Here is a 20739-nt window from a genome sequence, read left to right on the forward strand (position 1 = left end):
CAAGATTCCCTAGATTCTGGCAAGGTCTGTTCATCCCTGTTTGGCATAAAAATAAAACAAAAAAGGTGACTCAACCGTGGCTAACAAGTGAAATTAGGGATAGCATAAAATCCAAGGAGAGGACATATAAATTGGCCAGAAAAAGCAGCACACCTGAGGATTGGGAGCAGTTTAGGATTCAGCAAAGGAGGACAAAGGGAATAATTAAGAGGGGAAAATAGAATATGAGAGTAAGCTTGCAGGGAACATAAAAACTGACTGTAAAAGCTTCTATAGATATGTGAAGAGAAAAAGATTGGTGAAGTCAAGCGTAAGTCCCTTGCAGTCAGAATCAGGGGAATTTATAATGGGGAACAAAGAAATGGCAACCAATTAAATACATACTTTGGTTCTGTCTTCACAAAGGAGGACACAAATAACCTTCCAGAGATGTCGGGGAACATAGGGGGAAAAATTCAGTTGTTTGCACCTCCCTTAGCGCCTTAAGAGGGCGCTAATGGGGCGCAAAGCAACTAGCGCCCGGGCGCGGCGATGTTTGCACCGCTTGCGAAATTAACTAGACATTTTGCGGCGGCGCTGAACACTACTGCCACGATCTCCTGCACTGGCAGATCGTGACGTCAGTTGAGTGCGCAATGCCCCGGTAGCACCCCGGACCGGATATTGAGTGGCGCCCCCTGCCTTACCGCCTGCTGCTAGCAACGACAGGTTGAGGGGAGCGTTTTGTAGTCAGGAAGGGACTGGGGGAGCACTTTTTAAAAGCGACCGCTTCCTGCCTTTTTTAGTTAGTGACATTTTTGCACCATGCATTCTGAGAGAGAGAGAGAGAGAGAGACTTCTGGAGAGATTCAACACTGTGTGAAGGAGTTTTGGGTGCTGAGCAGCACTTTGCAGGTTGATTTTGATTTGCCCTTCCTTGTATCTTCATTGTTCTTTCCAGCAGATTTGATGTACAGGTCTCTCCAGGCCGAGATTCAAGGCTGCAATGAGCAGGATGTGGATGGAGTGCAAAATCAACCCTCCCCTTTAAGATAAAAACATAAAAATGTTGGAGAAACTCAGCAGGTCAAGCAGCATCTGTGAAGAGAGAAACAGAGTTAACGTTTGAGGTCGATGACCTTTCGTCAGAACTCCCCTTTAAGAACTGGCCGGAGCCAGTGTGTCTGTGTTCCATTGCTGACTGACATCACATGAGCTTCGCCAGCGCTGTGAGGTAGCGCCTCGCTCCTCGGTCTTTGCACCTTAAGACAGGTGTGAAGCATCTGATTTAGCGCTCCAATCACCTCCAGGGGCGATAAAAGCCAAGTTTGCCGTCGGAGGCGATAATTAGCGCCAGGCGCTAAACTTTGCACATGGCCGCTAATGGTGCCCCAAACGGTGCGATACTGAATTTTTCCCTCATAGGGTCTAATGAGAGGGAGGAATTGAATGAAATCAGTACTTGTAGGGAAATGGTGTTAGGGAAATTGACGACATTGAAGGCCGATAAATCCCCAGGACCTGATAATTTACATCCTAGGGTACTTAAGGAAGTGGCCCTAGAAATAGTAGATGCATCGCTGGTCATCTTCCAAAATTCTATAGACTCTGGAATAGTTCCCATTGATTGGAGGGTAGCTAATGTAACCCCACTATTTAAAAAAGGTGGTAGAGAGAAAACAGGGAATTATAGACCAGTAAGCCTGACATCAGTAGTGGGGAAAATGCTAGAGTCCATTATAAAAGATGCAATAGCAGAGCACTTGGAAAACAGTGACAGGATCGGACAAAGTCAACATGGATTTACAAAAGGTAAATCATGCTTGACTAACCTACTGATATTTTTTGAGGATATAACTGGTAAAATAGATAAGGGAGAACCAGTGGATGTGGTGTATTTAGACTTTCAGAAGGCTTTTGATAAGGTCCCGCATAAGAGATTGGCGTGCAAAGTTAAAGCACATGGGATTGGGGGTAAGCTACTGACTTGGATAGAGAACTGGTTGGCAGACAGGAAGCAAAGAGTTGGAATAAACGTGTCTTTTTCCGAGTGGCAGGCAGTGACTAGTGGGGTACTGCAGGGATTGGTGCTAGGACCCCAGCTATTCACAATATATATTAATGATGATCTAGACGAAGGAACTAGATATAATATCTCCAAGTTTGCAGACGACACAAAGCTGGGTGGGCGTGTGTGCTGTGACGAGGATGCAAAGAAACTCCAGTAAGATTTGGACAGGTTGGCAGATGCAGTGTAATGTGGATAAATGCGAGGTTATCCACTTTGGTGGCAAAAACAGGAAGGCAGATTATTATCTGAACAGCAATAGATTGGGAAAAGGGGAAGTGCAACGAGACCTGGGTGTCCTTGTACACAAGTCGCTGAAGGTAAGCATGCAGGTGTAGCAGGCGGTTAAGAAGGCAAATGGTATGTTGGCCTTCATAGCGAGAGGATTCGAGTACAGGAGCAAGGATGTCTTACTGCAGTTGCACAGGGCCTTGGTGAGACCACACCTTGAGTATTGTGTGCAGTTTTGGTCACCTTATCTGAGGAAGGATGTTCTTGCCATGGAGGGAGTGCAGCAAAGATTCACCAGACTGATACCTGGGATGGCAGGAATGACGTATGAGGAGACATTGGGTCGATTAGGCTTATATTCGCTAGAGTTTAGAAGAATGAGAGGGGATCTCATTGAAACTTATAAAATTCCAACAGGACTAGACAGACTAGATGTAGGAAGGATGTTCCCGATGGCGGGGGAGTCCAGAACCAGGGTTCACAGTCTAAGGATAAGGGGTATGCCATTTAGGACAGAGATGAGGAGGAATTTCTTCACCCAGAGAGTGGTGAACCTGTGGCATTCTCAACGCAGAAGGCAGTTGAGGCCAACTTATTAAATATATTCAAGAAGGAGTTAGATATATTTCTTAAGGCTAAAGGGATCAAGGGATATGGAGAGAAGGCAGGAACAGGGTACTGAATTTGGATGATCAGCCATGATCTCATTAAATGGCGGAACAGGCTCGAGGGGCAGAATGGCCGACTCCTGCTCCTATCTTCTATGTTTCTATGTTTCTATGTCCCAGCAGATTGGAAAACCGCAAATGCAACACCCCTATTCAAGAAAGGAGGGAGACAGAAAGCAGGAAACTATAGGCCAGTTAGCCTAACATCTGTCATTGGGAAATGCTGGAATCCATCATTAAAGAAGTAGGAGCAGGACATTTAGAAAATCATAATACAATCAAGCAGAGTCAACATGGATTTATGAGAGGGAAATCATGTTTGACAAATTTATTCGTGTTCTTTGAGGATGTAACCAGCAGGGTGGAAAAGAGGGCCCCAGTAGATGTAGTGTATTTGGATTTCCAAAAGGCATTCGGTAAAGTGCCACATAAAAGGTTACTGTACAAGATAAGAGCTCATGGTGTTGGATGGATATATTAGCATGGATAGAGGATTGACTAACTAACAGAAAACAGAGAGTTGGGATAAATGGGTCATTTTCAGGATGGCAAACTGTAACTAGTGGGCTGCCACAGGGATCAGTGCTGGGGCCTCAACAATTTACAATCGATATTAATGACTTGGATGAAGGGACCGAGTGTACTGTAGCCCAATTTGCTGATGATACAAAGATAGGTGGGAAAGCAAGTTGTGAGGAGGACGCAAAGAATCTCCAAAGGGATATAGATAGGTTAAGTGAGTGGACTAAAATTTGGCAGATGGAGTATAATGTGGGAAAATGTGAGGTTATCCACTTTGGTAGGAAGAATAGAAAAGCAAAATATTATTTAAATGGAGAGAGACTACAAAACGCTACGGTACAGAGGGATCTGGGTGTCCTCGTACATGAAACACAAAAAAGTAGCATGCAGGTACAGCAAGTAATTAGGAAGGCAAATGAAATGTTGGCCTTTATTGCAAGGGGGATGGAGTATATAAGGAGGGAAGTCTTACTACAACTGTACAGGGCGTTGGTGAGACCGCACCTAGAGTACTGCGTATAGTTTTGGTCTCCTTATTTAAGGAGGGATATACTTACATTGGAGGCAGTGCAGAGAAGGTTCACTCGGTTGATTCCTGGGATGAAGGAGTTGTCTTATGAGGAAAGGTTGAGCAGGTTGGGCCTATACTCATTGGAGTTTAGAAGAATGTGAGGTGATCTTATGGAAACATGGACGATTCTGAGGAGGCTTGACAGGGTAGATGCTGAGAGGATGTTTCCCCTCATGGGGGTATCTAGAACTAGGGCGCATAGTTTCAGAATAAGGGGTCGCCCATTTAAGACGGAGCTGAGGAGGAATTTCTTCTCTCAGAGGGTCGTGAATCTTTGGAATTCTCTACCCCAGAGAGCTGTGGAGGCGGAGTCAGTGAATATATTCAAGGCTGAGACAGACAGATTTTTGAACTACCGAGAAGTCAAGGGTTATGGGGAGCGGGCAGGAAAGTGGAGCTGAGGCCAAGATCAGATCAGCCGTGATCTTATTGAATGGCGGAGCAGGCCCGAGGGGCCGAATGGCCTACTCCTGCTCCTATTTCTTAAGTTCTTATGTTCATAAAGTTTATGTTGAACGGTCGGACACCATATAATAAATATGATGGCTCAACACAGTCCATAATTCATTTCAAATGCCACATTATACTTCAAGAAACTTGAAGGGTGTTGTCACAACATTGAGGATTTTTCTTTTCTTGTGGGACAGTCTGAGTTCCAGGAATAGACTGGATCACTCCACTCTGAGAACTTGGCTCAAAACCCAACGTGTGTGCAGCAACAAAAGCTACATTTGCAGCAATTTGTTTTCTGGAGTTCTAAATTCAACCGTTAAAATTTATAGGGGAAACATAATTGCTACAAATTTTTGGGTGTTTGTTGCTAGATATTCTTTCAGGTTCAACATCACTAGCCACTCCTGTAAGTGGAGTTTATGTACCTTACGATCTGGAGTGCAGCTTTACTGCCTACTATCTAGTTAAACGATCATAACGTAGAACATTTGTTATGTCATAGAGTCATAGCCACATATTTTCTCGTCTTTACAGAATGCAGGCTAAAGGGCATTCTCATGATACAAGGCATTATTGTGCACTGAAAAATGGGTTTATTCTACATAAAACACATAATACGGTTCTCAAAGTAAGATCTGTCAATTTCCTACTACCGTGTTCTATGTAAACTAATAAAAATTGCAAACTCTACTTACACTTCTGGGCAACAGTCCACTTTCCAGCTAACTAATCTTAAACAAACTAGCACTGTATTTAGGTTATGAGCAGCACAGGTTCGCTTTACTAATCCAGAAGTAAAGTACTGCGGATGCTGGAAATCTGAAATGAAAACAGAAAATGCTGGAAATACTCAGCAGGTCAGGCGGCATCTGTGGAGAGAGAAATAGAGTTAACGTTTCAGATCGATGACCTTTCGTTAGAACTGGAAAAAGTTAGAGATGTAACAACAACTTGTTATATAACAGGTGACATGAATCTTGTCATTCATGTGAAAATGACTTATGAAGTAATACTGGGTGGCCTGATGGTGGCTCTGTCCAGGGAGAGTATAAATACTTGGGCATGGGCCCAGCTTGTGCAGGACATTCTTTAACAGGAACTAGTGAAGGACACAACTCAATCTCCATGTTGAAAAACAGTTGATTAAAGCCTTGTTTAATATTCAGACCAAGTGCCTAGTAGTTTTCTTACGTCAACAGGTTTTAAGCAAGTACAGAGGCAGGGAAAGCGGGAGGGGAGGAAAAAACAAAAGGGAAGGCCCCTGATATGGTGGAAGGCAGGAGAGATTAAAAAACAAAAGGGATGATGGTGTTAGGCAAAAGTAATGGGACAAGTAAAGAAACAAAAGATGGGTCTAGAAGAGGTGAAAATGGGAATAGCAGAATCATCAACAGCTGGGGGCAAAGGTTATGGTCTGAAATTGTTGAACTCGATGTTGAGTCCAGAAGGCTGCAAAGTGCCTAATCGAAAGATGAGGTGCTGTTCCTCGAGCTTACATTGAGCTTCATTAGAACAGTGTAGGAGGCCGAAGGCCGAGTGATCAGAGTGGGAGTGGAGCGGAAAATTAAAGTGACAGGCGACCAGAAGCTCGGAGTCACGTTTGCGGACTGAACGGAAGTGTTCCGCAAAGCGGTCACCCAATCTGCATGTGGTCTTCCCACTTTACCAAGCTGCTGCCTCTGAGAGAAAAAAAGCCATTTATTTACCACCCTGTTTGAAATGCCTATTCTTTGATGTAGACGCCCGAGACGTGCAAATGTTTCTTTAGCTAAGATCCCTAAAGGGGGCAGTGAATGAACTGACATCTGACGGGTTAGATATTGTATAGATCCATTCCATCATAATGGCAAGAAATGCTTGAAATTATACCCGAGATTCCCATAGTTTACGAATTAACATTCCCAACTAATACGGTAACCTCCTTTTGTGCTGTACTGTTCTATGATTCTATAATCTGGATTTCAAGTCTGCTGACTTTATGTATTAAAATAAATGCTGCTCTTAATATTAACAGAAATATTATAAACTAACAAAATTCAACTCAGACAAAATCCAAAATATTACAATAATTAAAGACATTGTATCATTAATTGCAACACAGCCCACAGTGTGTTTTTTTACAAACCCAAGCTAATGGTCTCAGTCAACTTCACCAAGCGACAATATACCTTTAAAGGTATTCATAGCGCTCCCCTATGGACTAACGGTGAAGGTGGAATGTCGAAGCAGTAACGTTTCAGGTTTTGCCGCAGGTGTGTTACATTTGGTTTTGATGCTACTGCGCTAATGAGGGGGAAAAATAGCCAGCAATTCTACGCTTGAATTCTACCCAGTAACTCCCAGTTAGACGGGTGTGGGCTTTGGGTTAGGAGAGGATCAGGCTCAATTGTGATATTCTCCACAATTCGATGCCTCGCCAATACTTAACCATGAAGGCTCACACATGAAGAATAGACATTTAAGCCCCTCTCAGACTTAAGACTTTCTTGTTCCCTCCCAGGGTAGAACTTTACATTTTCCTTTTACTCCCAAGTAGTTCTTTCTTTTCCTAGTAAATTGCAGGAAGTCAGCTGATTGTAATTGTAATCCTGGATATTCCAATGTGTAGCTTGTAAGAACACTGGGATCAATACCCTGACCAAAATATTAATCAAGTGCACCAGAAGATTCCTTAACCCTTCACCTTAACTCCTTATCAAGGAACGGTCTGGGTTTACATCCCAGTTTATGCCTCGAAGTTAATGTCACCTAAATTTGGCACACCAAACTGTCTTAGGTCAACCAGTTTGCATTACATTAATCCTTACACTACCAACCTCCCATCAGTATCTTCACAAGCTACTGAGTGAATGAATTAGTCCTTTCGTGACAATTATCAAAGAAAAGGTCAGGCAACAATTGTTATTAACTTTAAAATCATAGTCAGCATTACTTATGTCACAGTAATTCAGCATTATCCGCTAGCTGATTATAAATTTACAGTGAGATCAGTGTTTGAGATTGATATAAATTGGTGAGATTAATTGAGGATTAGACTACTTAGATAGATAGCTAACAAGTTAACAGCATTAGGTAGCCAGTCCATTGAATACAATCCCCACAGCTTAAAGCAGTGGATGGTAAAACTGGAATATTTAAACTTAAATAAAGAGATACATATGTGGGGGTTTAGTGGGTGAGTGCCCAAAGTATATAAATCAGCAGAATACAAATGAAGTAAAAATAAACCCGTTCATGCCATTAAATATCTATTTTTGGATTTGCAATACCTCTTCTCGCATTTGAACTAATATATGATTGACGTTTCGACCTAGTTAGCAGTATACACTGAAAGATATTTAAGAAACAATGTCACTCCCCGGGTCCACTCCTCTATCACCCCCAACACCCCTTCCCCTTCCCATGGCGCCTTCCCGTGCAAGCGCAGGAGATGCAACACCTGCCCTTTTACCTCCGCCCTTCCCACCGTCCAGGGTCCCAAACACACCTTCCAGGTGAAACAGCGATTTATTTGTACTTCTTTCAATTTACTGTACTGTGTTCGCTGCTCACAATGCAGTCGCCTCACTGGGGAGACAAAATGCAAATTGGGTGACCGCTTTGGGGAACACCTCCATTCAATCTAACAACAGAAAACGCTGGAAAAACTCAATAGGCCAGGCAGCATCCGTGGAGAGAGAAACAGAGTTAACGTTTCAGGTCGAAGACCTTTCGTCAGAACTGGAAAAAAAATAGGAAAGGGGATAGATTTTAAAGCAAGTAGGGGCTGGGAAAAGGGGGAGGGGATGAAAGAACAAAAGGGAAGGTCAGCAACAGGATAGAAAGCAGGAGAGATTAAGAGACATTAAGAGACATTGAGAGACATTGAGAGACATTAAGAGATATTCAAGGAACAAAGGATGGTTCTGGATGAAGTGTGAATGGCCCTGGCAGAATGAAGGACAGCTGCTATGTGGGAGGGAAGAAAAAAGCCCAGACGAAAGTGTGGATTAAAAAAAAAGAGAATATATATATATATACTAGCGGGGGGGCCCGGCGTTGCCAGGGCAGTTTAGAGGGCCGCGCGGTTGACGGCCGGCCGCTGCCGCTCCCCCACTCTGTGTGTCGGGCCGCATGGTTGACGGCCGCCCGCTGCCGCTCCCCCGCTCTTTGTCTCGGGCCGAGCGGTTGTGAGGCCCGGCCCGAGTGACCCCAACTCACCTCCAGCTCTGGCGGGCCGACGCAGTCTTGGGCCGTGCAGTTGACGGCCGGCCGCTGTCGCTCCCCTGCTTTGTGTGTCGGGCCACGGGGTTGTTGGCCGGCCGCTGCCGGTCTGCCGCTGTGTGTCTCGGGCCGAGCGGTTGTGAGGCCCGGCCCGAGTGACCCCAACTCACCTCCCGCTCCGGCGGGCCAACGCAGTTGAGGAAAAGCAGGGGAAAAAATGGAGGCTGCAGGATTAGGTCCTGCCCGTGACACACCAATTGGTCAATCATCAGGTCACTGAACTGTAGGATTGGTCAACCATCACGTCACTCAACGCTAATGAGCGGTAGGATTGGTCAACTGCTAATGAGCGGATTTTTGAACGTTTTTTGTATACTGTCGGAACAATTTTTGTCTGACCAAAAAGTAAATATGCCTTTGACACTCCCCTGATCAAACCCTTTCTTTTGATATAACACATGTGTAAGTACGCTCTATAACTTTTGAGTGTATAGCGGACAGACAGACGGACAGACAGACAGACAGACAGACAGACAGACAAACCAACCGCTTTATATATATAGATATAGATATATGATAGGGGCCGAGGTTATGATCTGAAATTGTTGAACTCTCTGTTGAGCCCAGAGGGCTGTAGAGTGCCTAATCGAAAGATGAGGTGCTGTTCCTTGAGCTTGTGGTGAGCTTCCGTGGAACAATGCAAGAGGTCGAGGACGGTGAGGTCTGAGTGAGAGTGGCGCGGTGAATTAAAGTGACAGGCCACCGGGAGCTCGGGGTCCCCCTTACGGACTGAATGGAGGTGTTCCGCAAAGCAGTCACCCAATCTGCGTTTGGTCTCCCCAATGTAGAGGAGACCACATCGTGAGCAGCAAATACAGTATACTAAATTGCAGGAAGTACAAGTAAATCGCTGTTTCACCTGGAAGGGGTGTTTGGGGCCCTGGACAGTGGGGAGGGGAGAGGTATAAGGGCATTCATTCAATCCACAGTGTGACTCCGAGCTTCCGGTCACCTGTCATTTTAATTCTCCGCCCCACTCCCAATCTCGGCCTCTTACACTATTCCAATGAAGTTCAACCAAAGCTTGAGGAACAGCAACTCATCTTTCAATTCGGCACTTTACAGCCTCATGGGCTCAATATTGAGTTCAAGAATTTCAGACCATAACCTCTCCCCCCATCTTTTTGGACAGCAGCTGTTGCTGATGATTCTGATAGTCCCATTTACACCCCCTCTAGACCCATCTTTTGTTTCTTTACTTGTCCCATTACCATCTCCTTTCGCCTTGCACCATCAACCCTTTTCTCATTTAATCTCTCTTGCCTTCCACCCTGTCACAGACTTTCTCTTTTGTTCTTTCCTCCCCTCCCCCCTCTCCCTGCCCCTGCACTTGCTTAAAACCTGATGGACACTAACTTTTTCCAGTTCTGATGAAAGGTCATCGACCTGAACCGTTAACTCTATTTCCCTCTCCACAGATGCTGCCTGACCTGCTGAGTATTTCCAGCATTTTCTGTTTTCATTTTAGATTTCCAGCATCTGCAGTATTTTGCTTTTGTAATAAACAGTTAAGCTATCTGTGACTTCAAGAAAAGTGTGTAATTAACCAATCAATTCATGCTAAAATGCTTGCTCTTGGCACTGTAAGTGAGAGTGCAGGTGGTTATTGTGTACTGAGCACCTCTTTTATTGTGATTAGTGCGAAATGAGTAAATACTGTACAATTTCTTTCGATTTGTTTAATTTGCCTCCTCCCCGCTCCCCACCCCACACCTTCTGCCACAGAAATATCAGGATATTTTCGAGGCTATCACATGACAAGGGAACCTGTCAGTGTCTTTAAACTTAAGTTATTCCTTTCAACCTATAACTTTAATGATCAGAGCCATTAAACGGTAGGTACAGAAGATTAAGTAATTAAGGTATTTGCACTTTAAGGAGGTGTAAGAGCTTATTGAATTATCCGAAATAGCCAACATGCTTAATACGTTACATAGCAACATAGAAGAAAGGAGCAGGAGTAGGCCATTCGGCCCCTCGAGCTTACTCCGCCATTCAATGAGATCATGGCTGATCATCCAAACTCAGCACCCTGTCCCTGCCTTCTCCCCATATCCCTTGATCCCTTCAGCCTTAAGAAATATATCTAACTCCTTCTTGAATATATTTAATGAATTGACCTCAACTGCCTTCTGTGGTAGAGAATTCCACAAGTTCTCCACTCTCTGGGTGAAGAAATTCCTCCTCATCTCTGTCCTAAATGGCTTACCCCTTATCCTTAGACTGTGACCCCTGGTTCTGGACTCCCCCGCCATCAGGAACATCCTTCCTGCATCCAGCCTGTCTAGTCCTGTTAGAATTTTATAAGTTTCAATGAGATCCCCTCTCATTCTTCTAAACTCTAGCGAGTATAAGCCCAATCTACCCAATCTCTCTTCATACGTCATTCCTGCCATCCCAGGTATCAGCCTGGTGAATCTTCGCTGCACTCCCTCCATGGCAAGAACATCCTTCCTCAGATAAGGAATGGCAAAATACTGCAGATGCTGGAAATCTGAAATAACAACAGAAAACGCTAGAAAAACTCAGCAGGCCAGGCAGCATCCGTGGAGAGAGAAACCGAGTTAACCTTTCAGGTCAAAGACCTTTCATCAGAACTGGAAACTAGCAGGAAAAGGAACAGATTTTTAAGCAAGTTTAGGGGCTGGGAAATGGGGGAGGAGATGAAAGAACAAAAGGGAAGGTCTGTGATAGGATGGAAGGCAGGAGAAGAAAAGAGGCATTAAGAGATATTCAAGGCAAGAGGAGATGGCAATGGGACAGGTTAAGAGACAAAGGATGGCTCTAGATGAAGTGTGAATTGCGCGGGCAGAATGAAAGACAGCTGCCATGTGGGGGAAAAAAATACGCTTAATACGTTGTCAGCCGCTCCTTTGTGATTGACTTCTATGGTGAAAGAAAATGGTTATAGTTAACTGCCTGGTATTACTTTGTTGTCCGCCATGAGCATGGGTGATATAAGTGGTGAGGACTGTAGTTACTAACGTTTCCAGAATTTATACAACCCCATCCTTATGAGCTGGTGAGGATGAACTGGTTGTCTTGCCTTCCTCTGAAAGGACAGTGTTAGCTTTCTGATATATCAGAGTAATGAATCTCCATCTGCAGAGGAGCTATCCATTCCTCCTGGAGCTCCTGCTCCTAGGTAAATTCCTCTTCTGCACTGGTGGCTGTTTCTGGACTGGCTGGCTTAAATCTCACCTCCCTTGATCACCTAAATGACACACTTATATCTATCTGTATCTGGCTGGTATAGCCATACAATCATAACGCCCGTAACCTTTCACAGAATCACAGAATCACAGAAACCCCACAGTGCAGATAGAGGCCATTTCGGCCCATCGAGCCTGCACCGACACATATCCCACCCGATCCCCGTAACCCCTACACCAACACATATCCCACCCTATCCCCGTAACCCCACGTATTTAATCCCCCTAACACTAAGGGTCAATTTATCATAGCCAATCAACCTAACTCGCACATCTCTCGTTCAGGGGGAGATGCACTTTATAATTTTATAGAGACACCCTGCTACATATAGAAAGAAAGACTTGCATTTATATAGTGCCTTTGATGACCACCAGACATCTCAAAGCGCTTTACAGCCAATGAAATACTTTTGAAGTGGCGTCGCTGTTGTAATGTGGGAAACACGGCAGCCAATTTGCACACAGCAAGGTCCCACAAACAGCAATGTGACGATGACCAGATAATCTGTTTTTGTTATGTTGATTGAGGGATAAATATTGGCCAGGACTCTGGGGATAAATCCCCTGCTCTTCGTCGAAATAGTGCCATGGATCTTTTACGTCCGAGAGAGCAGACGGGGCCTTGGTTTAACGTTGCATCCAAAAGACGGCACCTCCGACGGTGCGGCACTCCCTCAGCACTGCACTGGGATGTCAGCCTAGATTTATGTGCTCAAGTCCCTGGAGTGGGACTTGAACCCACAACCTTCTGACTCAGAGCAACAGCTGACACTCAGTCGGTAAAGACCTCCTACCCCTCCTCGTGCACGGCTACTATAAGAACTAATATAAAAAATTTAGAACTAAACTAAGAACTAAAGACTGAGAACTGAGGACTGAAGACTGATACTGAGTTTTAGTGTCAAAAACACTCTTATATTTCCAAAGAAACCTCCTTGATTCTATTGGTCAATCTGACTGACACGTATGTTAGAAGAGTTCAGCCCTGGTGGTGTCAATCACCTCATCCAGCCCCATTGGTACCCTTGATAACCTCCAAATCAATGAAGCACTGACACATTGATGCGCCACATCACTCATTTATTCCCTAGTCTCTTAGACTTTTGCTAACAAAAGGGTCACAAAACAGATCCAGATAAGACAGGGTAGCTTTATGTCCCCTGAATAAGCAGCTTGCAGCCCTGTCATTTTGATGGCTTATTTTTTTCTACCATTCAGTCTAACTACCGGGTTCCATTGTGAGGACACTTTTAAGGTAATTTTAGGACATTTCTCCTACAAGGTCATGATGAAGAAAAGTCCACAAACCAAAAATATAATATTTATAATGAGATAAACTGTGCTATGTGTATTAAAAATATGGTAATGCATATCCCATTGACTCTGTTTCTCTCTCCACTGATGCTGCCCTGACCTGCTGAGTTTTTCCAGTGTTTTCTGTTGTTATTTCGGATTTCCAGCATCCGCAGTATTTTGCGATCATATCCCATTGCCCTTCTGGCTGGAAATAAGTAGTTAAATGTGAAGTGCTGAGAGAAAGTGATGTTCTTTTTATGATTGGTTCAAACTTCTCAAGAATGAATCAATGTTTTGTGCCTATGGACACATGGGCATGTGGGCATATCGTTTTCCTATTCCTAATGGACACAACCAAAGAAAGAAACTTTTAATTATTTCGATTCATTGTTATTAATTGATTCGTGTCAGCTTGACTCAGCGGTAGCAGTCTTACCCCTGAGGGAGAAGGTCCAGCCTCACTCCAGGACTTACACATTAAATCTAGGCTAGCACCTCAGTACGTTGTCAGAACTGCTGCCATTCAGATGAGAAACTAAACTCCCTGCGCAGGTGGAGGTAAAAGATCCTGTGGTGATTTATTTTGAAGAGCCGGAAGTTCTTCCAGTCGCCTGGCCAACATTCATCCCTCAACCACTGCCACCAAAACAGATGAACTCATTGCTGTTTGTGGGACCTTGCTGTGTGCAGAGTGGCTGCATCATTTGCCTCCAGAAACAACAGCGACTACACTTTGAAAAGCATTTCATTGGCTGTGAAGCACTTTGGGACGTTAAAGGCGCTATGTAAATGCAAGTCTTCCTTCCGTAAATCATTGCGTTCAGCAGAATATATATTAATTTCAATCCAGCTTGTGTTCTTATTGTACAGGAGCAACCGCCCTCTTTATTGCTACATAAACATAAATGTAACAGTTGCTTCAGACTTCTAACTGTGAGTTGGCCTTTGAACGTTTTATTTTGCTTTATTTAATCCTTCTCACACTCCAAATCGTTTTATTCTACGCGGCCAAAAACACAACAGGGGTAAGACATAGAGAAATGCAACAGTAGCCGAATCTGATTAGTTTTGAAAGGGGTGGTGATTGCGTGCTTTTTAAAAAAAATACACACATTGGTGCAGGTATTGTGATGGTTGTATGCTGTTTCCATGTCAATAGGTTAGTAAGTCTGTGCGATTCCCCTTCATTTTTTGGGACCAAAGACGCTGGTGAACTCGGGATTGGTTCATTCTTGGGGATTTCGTTGCCTTCCTGCTGTCAGAGCAGTGGACAGGATGCCGTTGTTTAGCAACAAGTCACTTGAGTTTGCAGCAGAACAAATGAAATAACACTGTAGCACTGAAACGAAAGTGTGATGAATGCGCAAAGAGACGAAAAGCAAAAATGAGGTTCAGAAACGTGGCTGGAATTTGAAGCAATTATGCAAATAAAGTGGCAATCCGTGTAACATGTCGAAACAATGATGCATTCGAGAGTAAGCGGCGTTGCCTGTGGTGGAAAGCCCAAATGCCCAGCGGCACCCAACCAGCCAAGATAGACGCGCAGCGCAGCCGTCAAAGAACCCCAGGCTGCCAATCAACCTCCCCGGGGCAAAGCGCTTGGTGTGAATGGGGCGCGCGGCACGCTGGGAATTGTAGTTCGTGAGCAGCCGTGCGAGGCCGGCGGGGGCGGGGCGGAGAACTACAGCTCCCAGGGGGGGGAGGGGGCCAGCGCGCGCAGGCGCAGCCCGGAGTCCCAGTCCCCATCCGGGTGTGTGTGTGTGTGTGTCTATGTGCTGAGCGGAGCGGAGGAGAGAGACTGGAGTTGGAGGGGTGTGGCGGAGCCGCGCTGCAAGCACCCAGCTCTCTGCACAGACACACACACAGAGAGGGGCTTATTGCAAAAAAAACATTGCAGCCACTGAAAGAAGAAAACATTTGCCCTTTCTTTGCATTTCTTTTGCGCCAGGAGAGAGAAGAAAAAGCAAAGCAGAAGAAACCTTTAAAAAAAAATTAATCAAAAGTTTCTTTTTGAGGCGGTCGCTGTTTTTTTTTCTCTTGTGGGAGGTTGAAGACGGAAGGAAAAGAACTTGGAATCTGAATAAAAAAATACCAATTAGAAGAGAACAACTTTGCAAACAAAAAATTCAATCCGCTTTTAACTTGGCCATGGGTTGTACCATCAGCGCGGAAGACAAGGCGGCCGCAGAGCGCTCGAAAATGATTGATAAAAATCTCCGGGAGGACGGCGAGAAAGCGGCTCGGGAAGTCAAGTTGTTACTTTTGGGTAAGTTGGTGCTTCGCTCTGCCTTATATATTTATAATATTTCTTGTGTGAGGTGAGAGGGGGGTCGCTACATTTTAACGAGACAGAGAGATGGGAGTCTGAAAACTCTAACTTTTACCACAGTCCCGGGAGTTCTTAAAAGAATTGCAACACAAAAAAATGAGCACAAGTTCTTCAATTGTGCTTGTGTTTTAATAGTTGTTCCTTGAGCCAAAAGAATTACTGTTCCGGCTCTTAGGAGGAGGAGGGAAGGCTAGTAAAATAACGGAAGATGTATGAAGCGAGGTATTTTCAACAGCAGGCCCTCCTCGCTTTTATAATGCTAAAAATAAGAAATAGTTTAAAAAAAAAATTAAACTCTCTTATCCCGCAAGGACATAATTTGAAACAATGTAGATGAAGAAGTTGAGGAATGTTTGAGGGATGTAATTATCTATCTTAACTACTCCTGCATTTATATGTAAGCCCTTTTAAATGTATTTAGATACTTTTAACTCGGATCTCGAATACTCTGAGGAGTTCTTGTATGTTAGGAATATTACTCCGACACCACCCGCCCTCCAATAAATTGCAGACATAAATGCAGGAAGTCATGTCTTGGGTTTGTCCAGGACTGCGAAACAACCAACTATTCAAATTGTTTTAGAAATCTGTCTTAAAAGGAAACCCACTTCGAACGTAATTTGTTATCTTCCAAATTTGGAAGCTGGTTTTTCCCCACCGACGTAGGGATTTTTTTTTTTTTAATTGTGCATTTAATAGTTGACTGACTGTGGCGTTAATGCCGTCAGGGTCGAGATGACAATCTCTGGTGCATCTTTTTTTTTCTCTGCGAACTTCGATGGTTCGTGCTGTTGACGTAGAGGACAGACAAAAAAGGGGAAGGAAGGACTGCTGAGAAGAATTAAGGGGGAGGAGGCTTTCAACCCACACCGCCAGACAATTTACCATCAGTCTGAGCCTGTGCCGTCCTCTTGTGTGAAGGATCAATCGGAGAGATCGCAGTGTTGACAGCAGGGAAGGAGCGCAGAGGGATTCAATGGGGCTGATGTTTAGCGGCTGACTGATTAATAAGTCTATATGGAGCTCATTCGGTACTGCAAGCTGCTTGCATTGCCGGTTGCTTTAGTCCGTTTAAATGCATATTCAGTAAAATTAAGTGATTTTGTATATTTTCCCTTAATGCACGTAATTACATTGGAGCAGAATCACTGACAAAGACGGCTTAACATGCAGTAGTTCAGACAGCAATACTTGCTTGTTAAAGGATATATAACCACAAAGTGCAGACTTGGAAACTGTCAAGTGCACGGGGCAGTGAAACATTTAATTAAAACATCTTGCAATTATGTAGCGCTTATATAAAATGTGTACATCCTGTACACATTTATGTAGCACAGAAAAAGGTGCCACAATTAAGAGATTCAGAAATGGAGTACGTGTATATATACAGGAGTCTCCAGAGAAAATAACCTTTTTTAAATGGAGGCTGCTCAGAGATTTGAGAGAGCAAGAAGTATGGAAGCCTGGACATGATTGTGAGAGTTTACAGGACTCCAAGGGCAGTAATGTAAGCCAGAACTCAGAAATCCCTTTGGCTGTTCTGTTTATACCAGAAATGGATCTCCAGTTTTAATAAAATTGATTTTGAATTTAAACTGGATAAAAAGCCCTTTGGGTGTGGAGCCAGCTTCTCCGAGGGTGAGGCGACACTTGTGGCGTTGTCATACATTGTATAATTTCCTGTTGAGAACAGTTTATCTGGTCATGTTTGCATTCACTCTTGTCACAAAAACCAATAAGAAAAATACTGAAGTGTGAGAAATTGAAGATTAATGTTGCATGATGAATTAATAAGACTCCTGTGTTTAATAAATAAATAAATAAAATCTTCAGCATTGAATACATCAGTGTGAAGTGTTGCATTTTGGTAACAGGAATAAGAAAGCCACCTACTTGGAAAATAAGAGTCTAACCAGGGTGGAGGCGCAAAGCGACCGAGGGGTGTAGATTCACAAATCATTAAAAGTAGTAACATAGCCATAAAAATTGCAAACAAAGTTCATTTCTAGAGCAATAGAATTCAAAAGCAGAGAAGTTGTGTTAAACTTATATAGAACCGTGGTTGGACCGCACATAGAGTACTGTGCACAGTTCTGGTCTCCATGTTACCAAAAGGATATCAAAACATTGGAAAAATGTCAAGAAGATTTACAAGGATGACACCAGAACTGAACAGGGTGGCTCTTTTTCTCTCTTGAAAAGAGAAGGCTGAGGGGTGACCTGATCGAGGTCTTTAAAATCATGAAAGGTTTTGATAGAGTGGACAGAGAAGATGTTTCCAGTTGTGGGGGAATCCAAAACTAGGGGCTGTAAATATAATAAATCCAATAAGGAATTAAGGAGAAACTTTTTTACTCAGTGGTTAGAATGTGGAATGTTTCTGAGCACCACACTTTAGGAAGGATGTCAAGTCCTTGGAAAGGGTACAGAGGAGATTTACTAGCATGGTACCAGGGATGAGGAACTTCAGTTATGTGGAAAGACTGGAGAAGCTGGGGTTATTCTCCTTGGAGCAGAGGTGGTCAGGGGAGATTTAAGAGATTTTCAAAATTGTGAAGGGTTTTGATAGAATAAATAAGGAGAAACTTGCCATGGGCAGGAGAGTCAGTAAAGGAAGAAAGACTTGCATTTATATAGTGCCTTTCACGACCACCGGATGTCTCAGTGCTTTACAGCCAATGAAGTACTTTTTGAAGTGGAGTCACTGTTGTAATGTGGGAAACGTGGCAGCCAATTTGCACACAGCAATGTTTCCATAAACAGCAATGTGAAAAAGTCCAGATAATCTGTTTTTGTTATGTTGGTTCAGGGATAAATATTGGCCCAGGACACCAGGGATAACTTCCCTGCTCCTCTTCGTAATAGTGTCATGGGATCTTTTGCGTCCAGCTGAGAGCAGACGGGGCCTCGGTTTAACGTCTCATCTGAAAGACGGCACCTCTGACAGTGCAGCACTCCCTCAGCACTGCACTAGAGTGCCAGCCTAGCTTTATGTGCTCAAGTCCCTGGAGTGGGACTGTGAACTCAGAGGCGAGTGTGCTGCCAACTGAGTAACCAGAAGGCACAGATTTAAGGTATTTGGCAAAAGAACCGGAGGGAAAATGAGAATTATTTTCACACAGCAAGTTGTTATGATCTGGAATGCACTGTCTGATCGGGTGATGGAAGAGGTTCAACAATAACTTTCAATAGAGAATTGGATAAATACTTGAAGGGGAGAAAATTGCAAGCCTATGGGAAAGGAGCACGGGATTGGGACTAATTGGATGGCTCTTTCAAAGAGTCGACACGGGCACGATGGGCCGAATGGCCTCCTTCTGTGCTGTATGACTCGATGGGAGGAGGCTCATGTGGAGCATAAACACCGACATAGACGTGTTGGGCCGAAAGGCCTGTTACTGTGCTGTTAAACTCTAATTCTATGTAGACCATGGGTTTGACAGACATCCCCTTCTATGGGAAGTTTGTAAAGGTGCTTATGAACAATATTTTTGTATCATTGTATCAGTACCATTTTTGGTGCAACATGAATAAACATGTTTTGAGGTAAAGTGGTGAAAAGGGACTCGATGCTACTCTCCTGTTAAAAATGGATGTTGGGGTTAAGCAAGATTCCCGCATGATAATCCGGCAGATAAAATGTGTTCTTTGAGTATAAATCCCATGTTTTTAAAACGTTGTATTTTTTAGCGGTTAAGTAAAAGGTCACTTCTATTTTTAAATGACAAAATCTATTAGTGAAACAGTAAACCATTCTGTGTGTACAAATATATTTATAAATATTTTATACACACTTTAAAATCTATAGATAGATATATTATAGATTCAATTTAATTGATTGTCAGTGAGAGAGGTACAAATCCCATTCAGTTTTTTGCAACATATTCTGTTAACAACATACATTAATTTGGTGAATGGGTAAACTTAATTAGCTAAAGAGATGGAAAGGATGGGTTTAATGGTGCTGTTTATTCCTTTGTGGGGTTTTTTCCAGTGCAGCTGGCGGCAGCACGAGTGCTAATTAGTCTCTGTGTGGTTTGGGCTTTGAATGTTCTCAACTGAATTTTCAAAGTAAAATTGGTACGGTAATTAAAAATGCGATGTAATGTATACAAAATATGAAAGGTATTTAATGGCAATCACTGTCACATATGATGTAATGTGCACTTGCAAAATAGTATCCGAGTCTACAGGGAGATCTAAATCCCTAAATGCATCTATTTTAAAAAGGCCATCTGAGATGATATTTTGGTCATTGTGATGTGGGGATTGTGGGAAATTTCATTGTCCCACAATTGCCTTTTGTGTATCGACCTTTCCCCAAATGCAGTTGCAGTTTGGGACTGTTATGAATAATCCAAGGATTAAAAGAAGCTATAATGTTGCTCTGTGCTTAAATTCCTGTTTCATTTGGGTACCACCTTTTCTCCAATGAAGTTGGATAGCTAGTTTAAGGATAGTGCATCAATATACATAGGAATTGAGCCACAAGGGATAATTAGTTACAGCCCCATCCTCAATACTTTGATTTATTGGTGTTTCTTGATTATTTAGTTTGTCTCTCCATCCATCCTGGTTGTATCCATTGGAATGGGGAGTGAAAGATTTAGATTAACTAACTTAATCTGGAATTTTATGGTTTATGAAATATTAACTTCTGAGACCCACCAAAACATTTTGAAATTGCATAGTGGTCACTAACATTACATTGCTTGAGTAAAGAAACTGAACAGTGCCATTAAGTGGCTTGGTGAATAATATCGTTGAGTGGTACAGGAAACTCTCGTTTAAACGGCATATAAATATCCAGAATTCTCTTAACTGTCAAAATTCTCATTCCGAAAACAACACCTCAATAACCGGCAATGTTGCCGAGTCCGAGTCTCCCGTGGTAGCCGAGTTAGTCAGTGGGGGTAGTTCTCCAAACTGCCACGACTCGGCTTCTTGGCGCTGTCGGAACACCTCAATACCCCTGTAACAGGAGTCTGACTCTCCCGCGCTGCCGGTAGTCTCTTCTGATCCCCCCATTTTACAGGGGTACTGTGTGTCTCCCACGCTGCTGGTAGTCATTGCATTGCATTACCCTCAACTGGCAGTACTGTACTTAATCAAACATCTTCCACCATCCATTTAACACAACATTCTGT

The 20739-nt window shown here is 43.4% G+C and overlaps 1 protein-coding gene across 1 annotated transcript in view; it reads left to right on the top strand.

Moving 5' to 3' along the window:
- Nucleotides 1–15025: 15025 nt before the first annotated feature.
- Nucleotides 15026–20739, top strand: part of gnai2a (guanine nucleotide binding protein (G protein), alpha inhibiting activity polypeptide 2a) — a 254199-nt gene continuing 248485 nt past the window's right edge. The window contains exon 1 of the mRNA XM_086001979.1: nucleotides 15026–15529. Coding sequence (XP_085858105.1) covers nucleotides 15412–15529 — 118 coding nt within the window. The 5' untranslated portion in view covers nucleotides 15026–15411. The remainder of the gene's footprint in view (nucleotides 15530–20739) is intronic.

Source organism: Somniosus microcephalus, chromosome 11, assembly GCF_052327205.1.
Source record: "Somniosus microcephalus isolate GS21.2 chromosome 11, FLI_Smic_1.0, whole genome shotgun sequence".
Taxonomy (NCBI): Eukaryota; Metazoa; Chordata; class Chondrichthyes; order Squaliformes; family Somniosidae; genus Somniosus; species Somniosus microcephalus.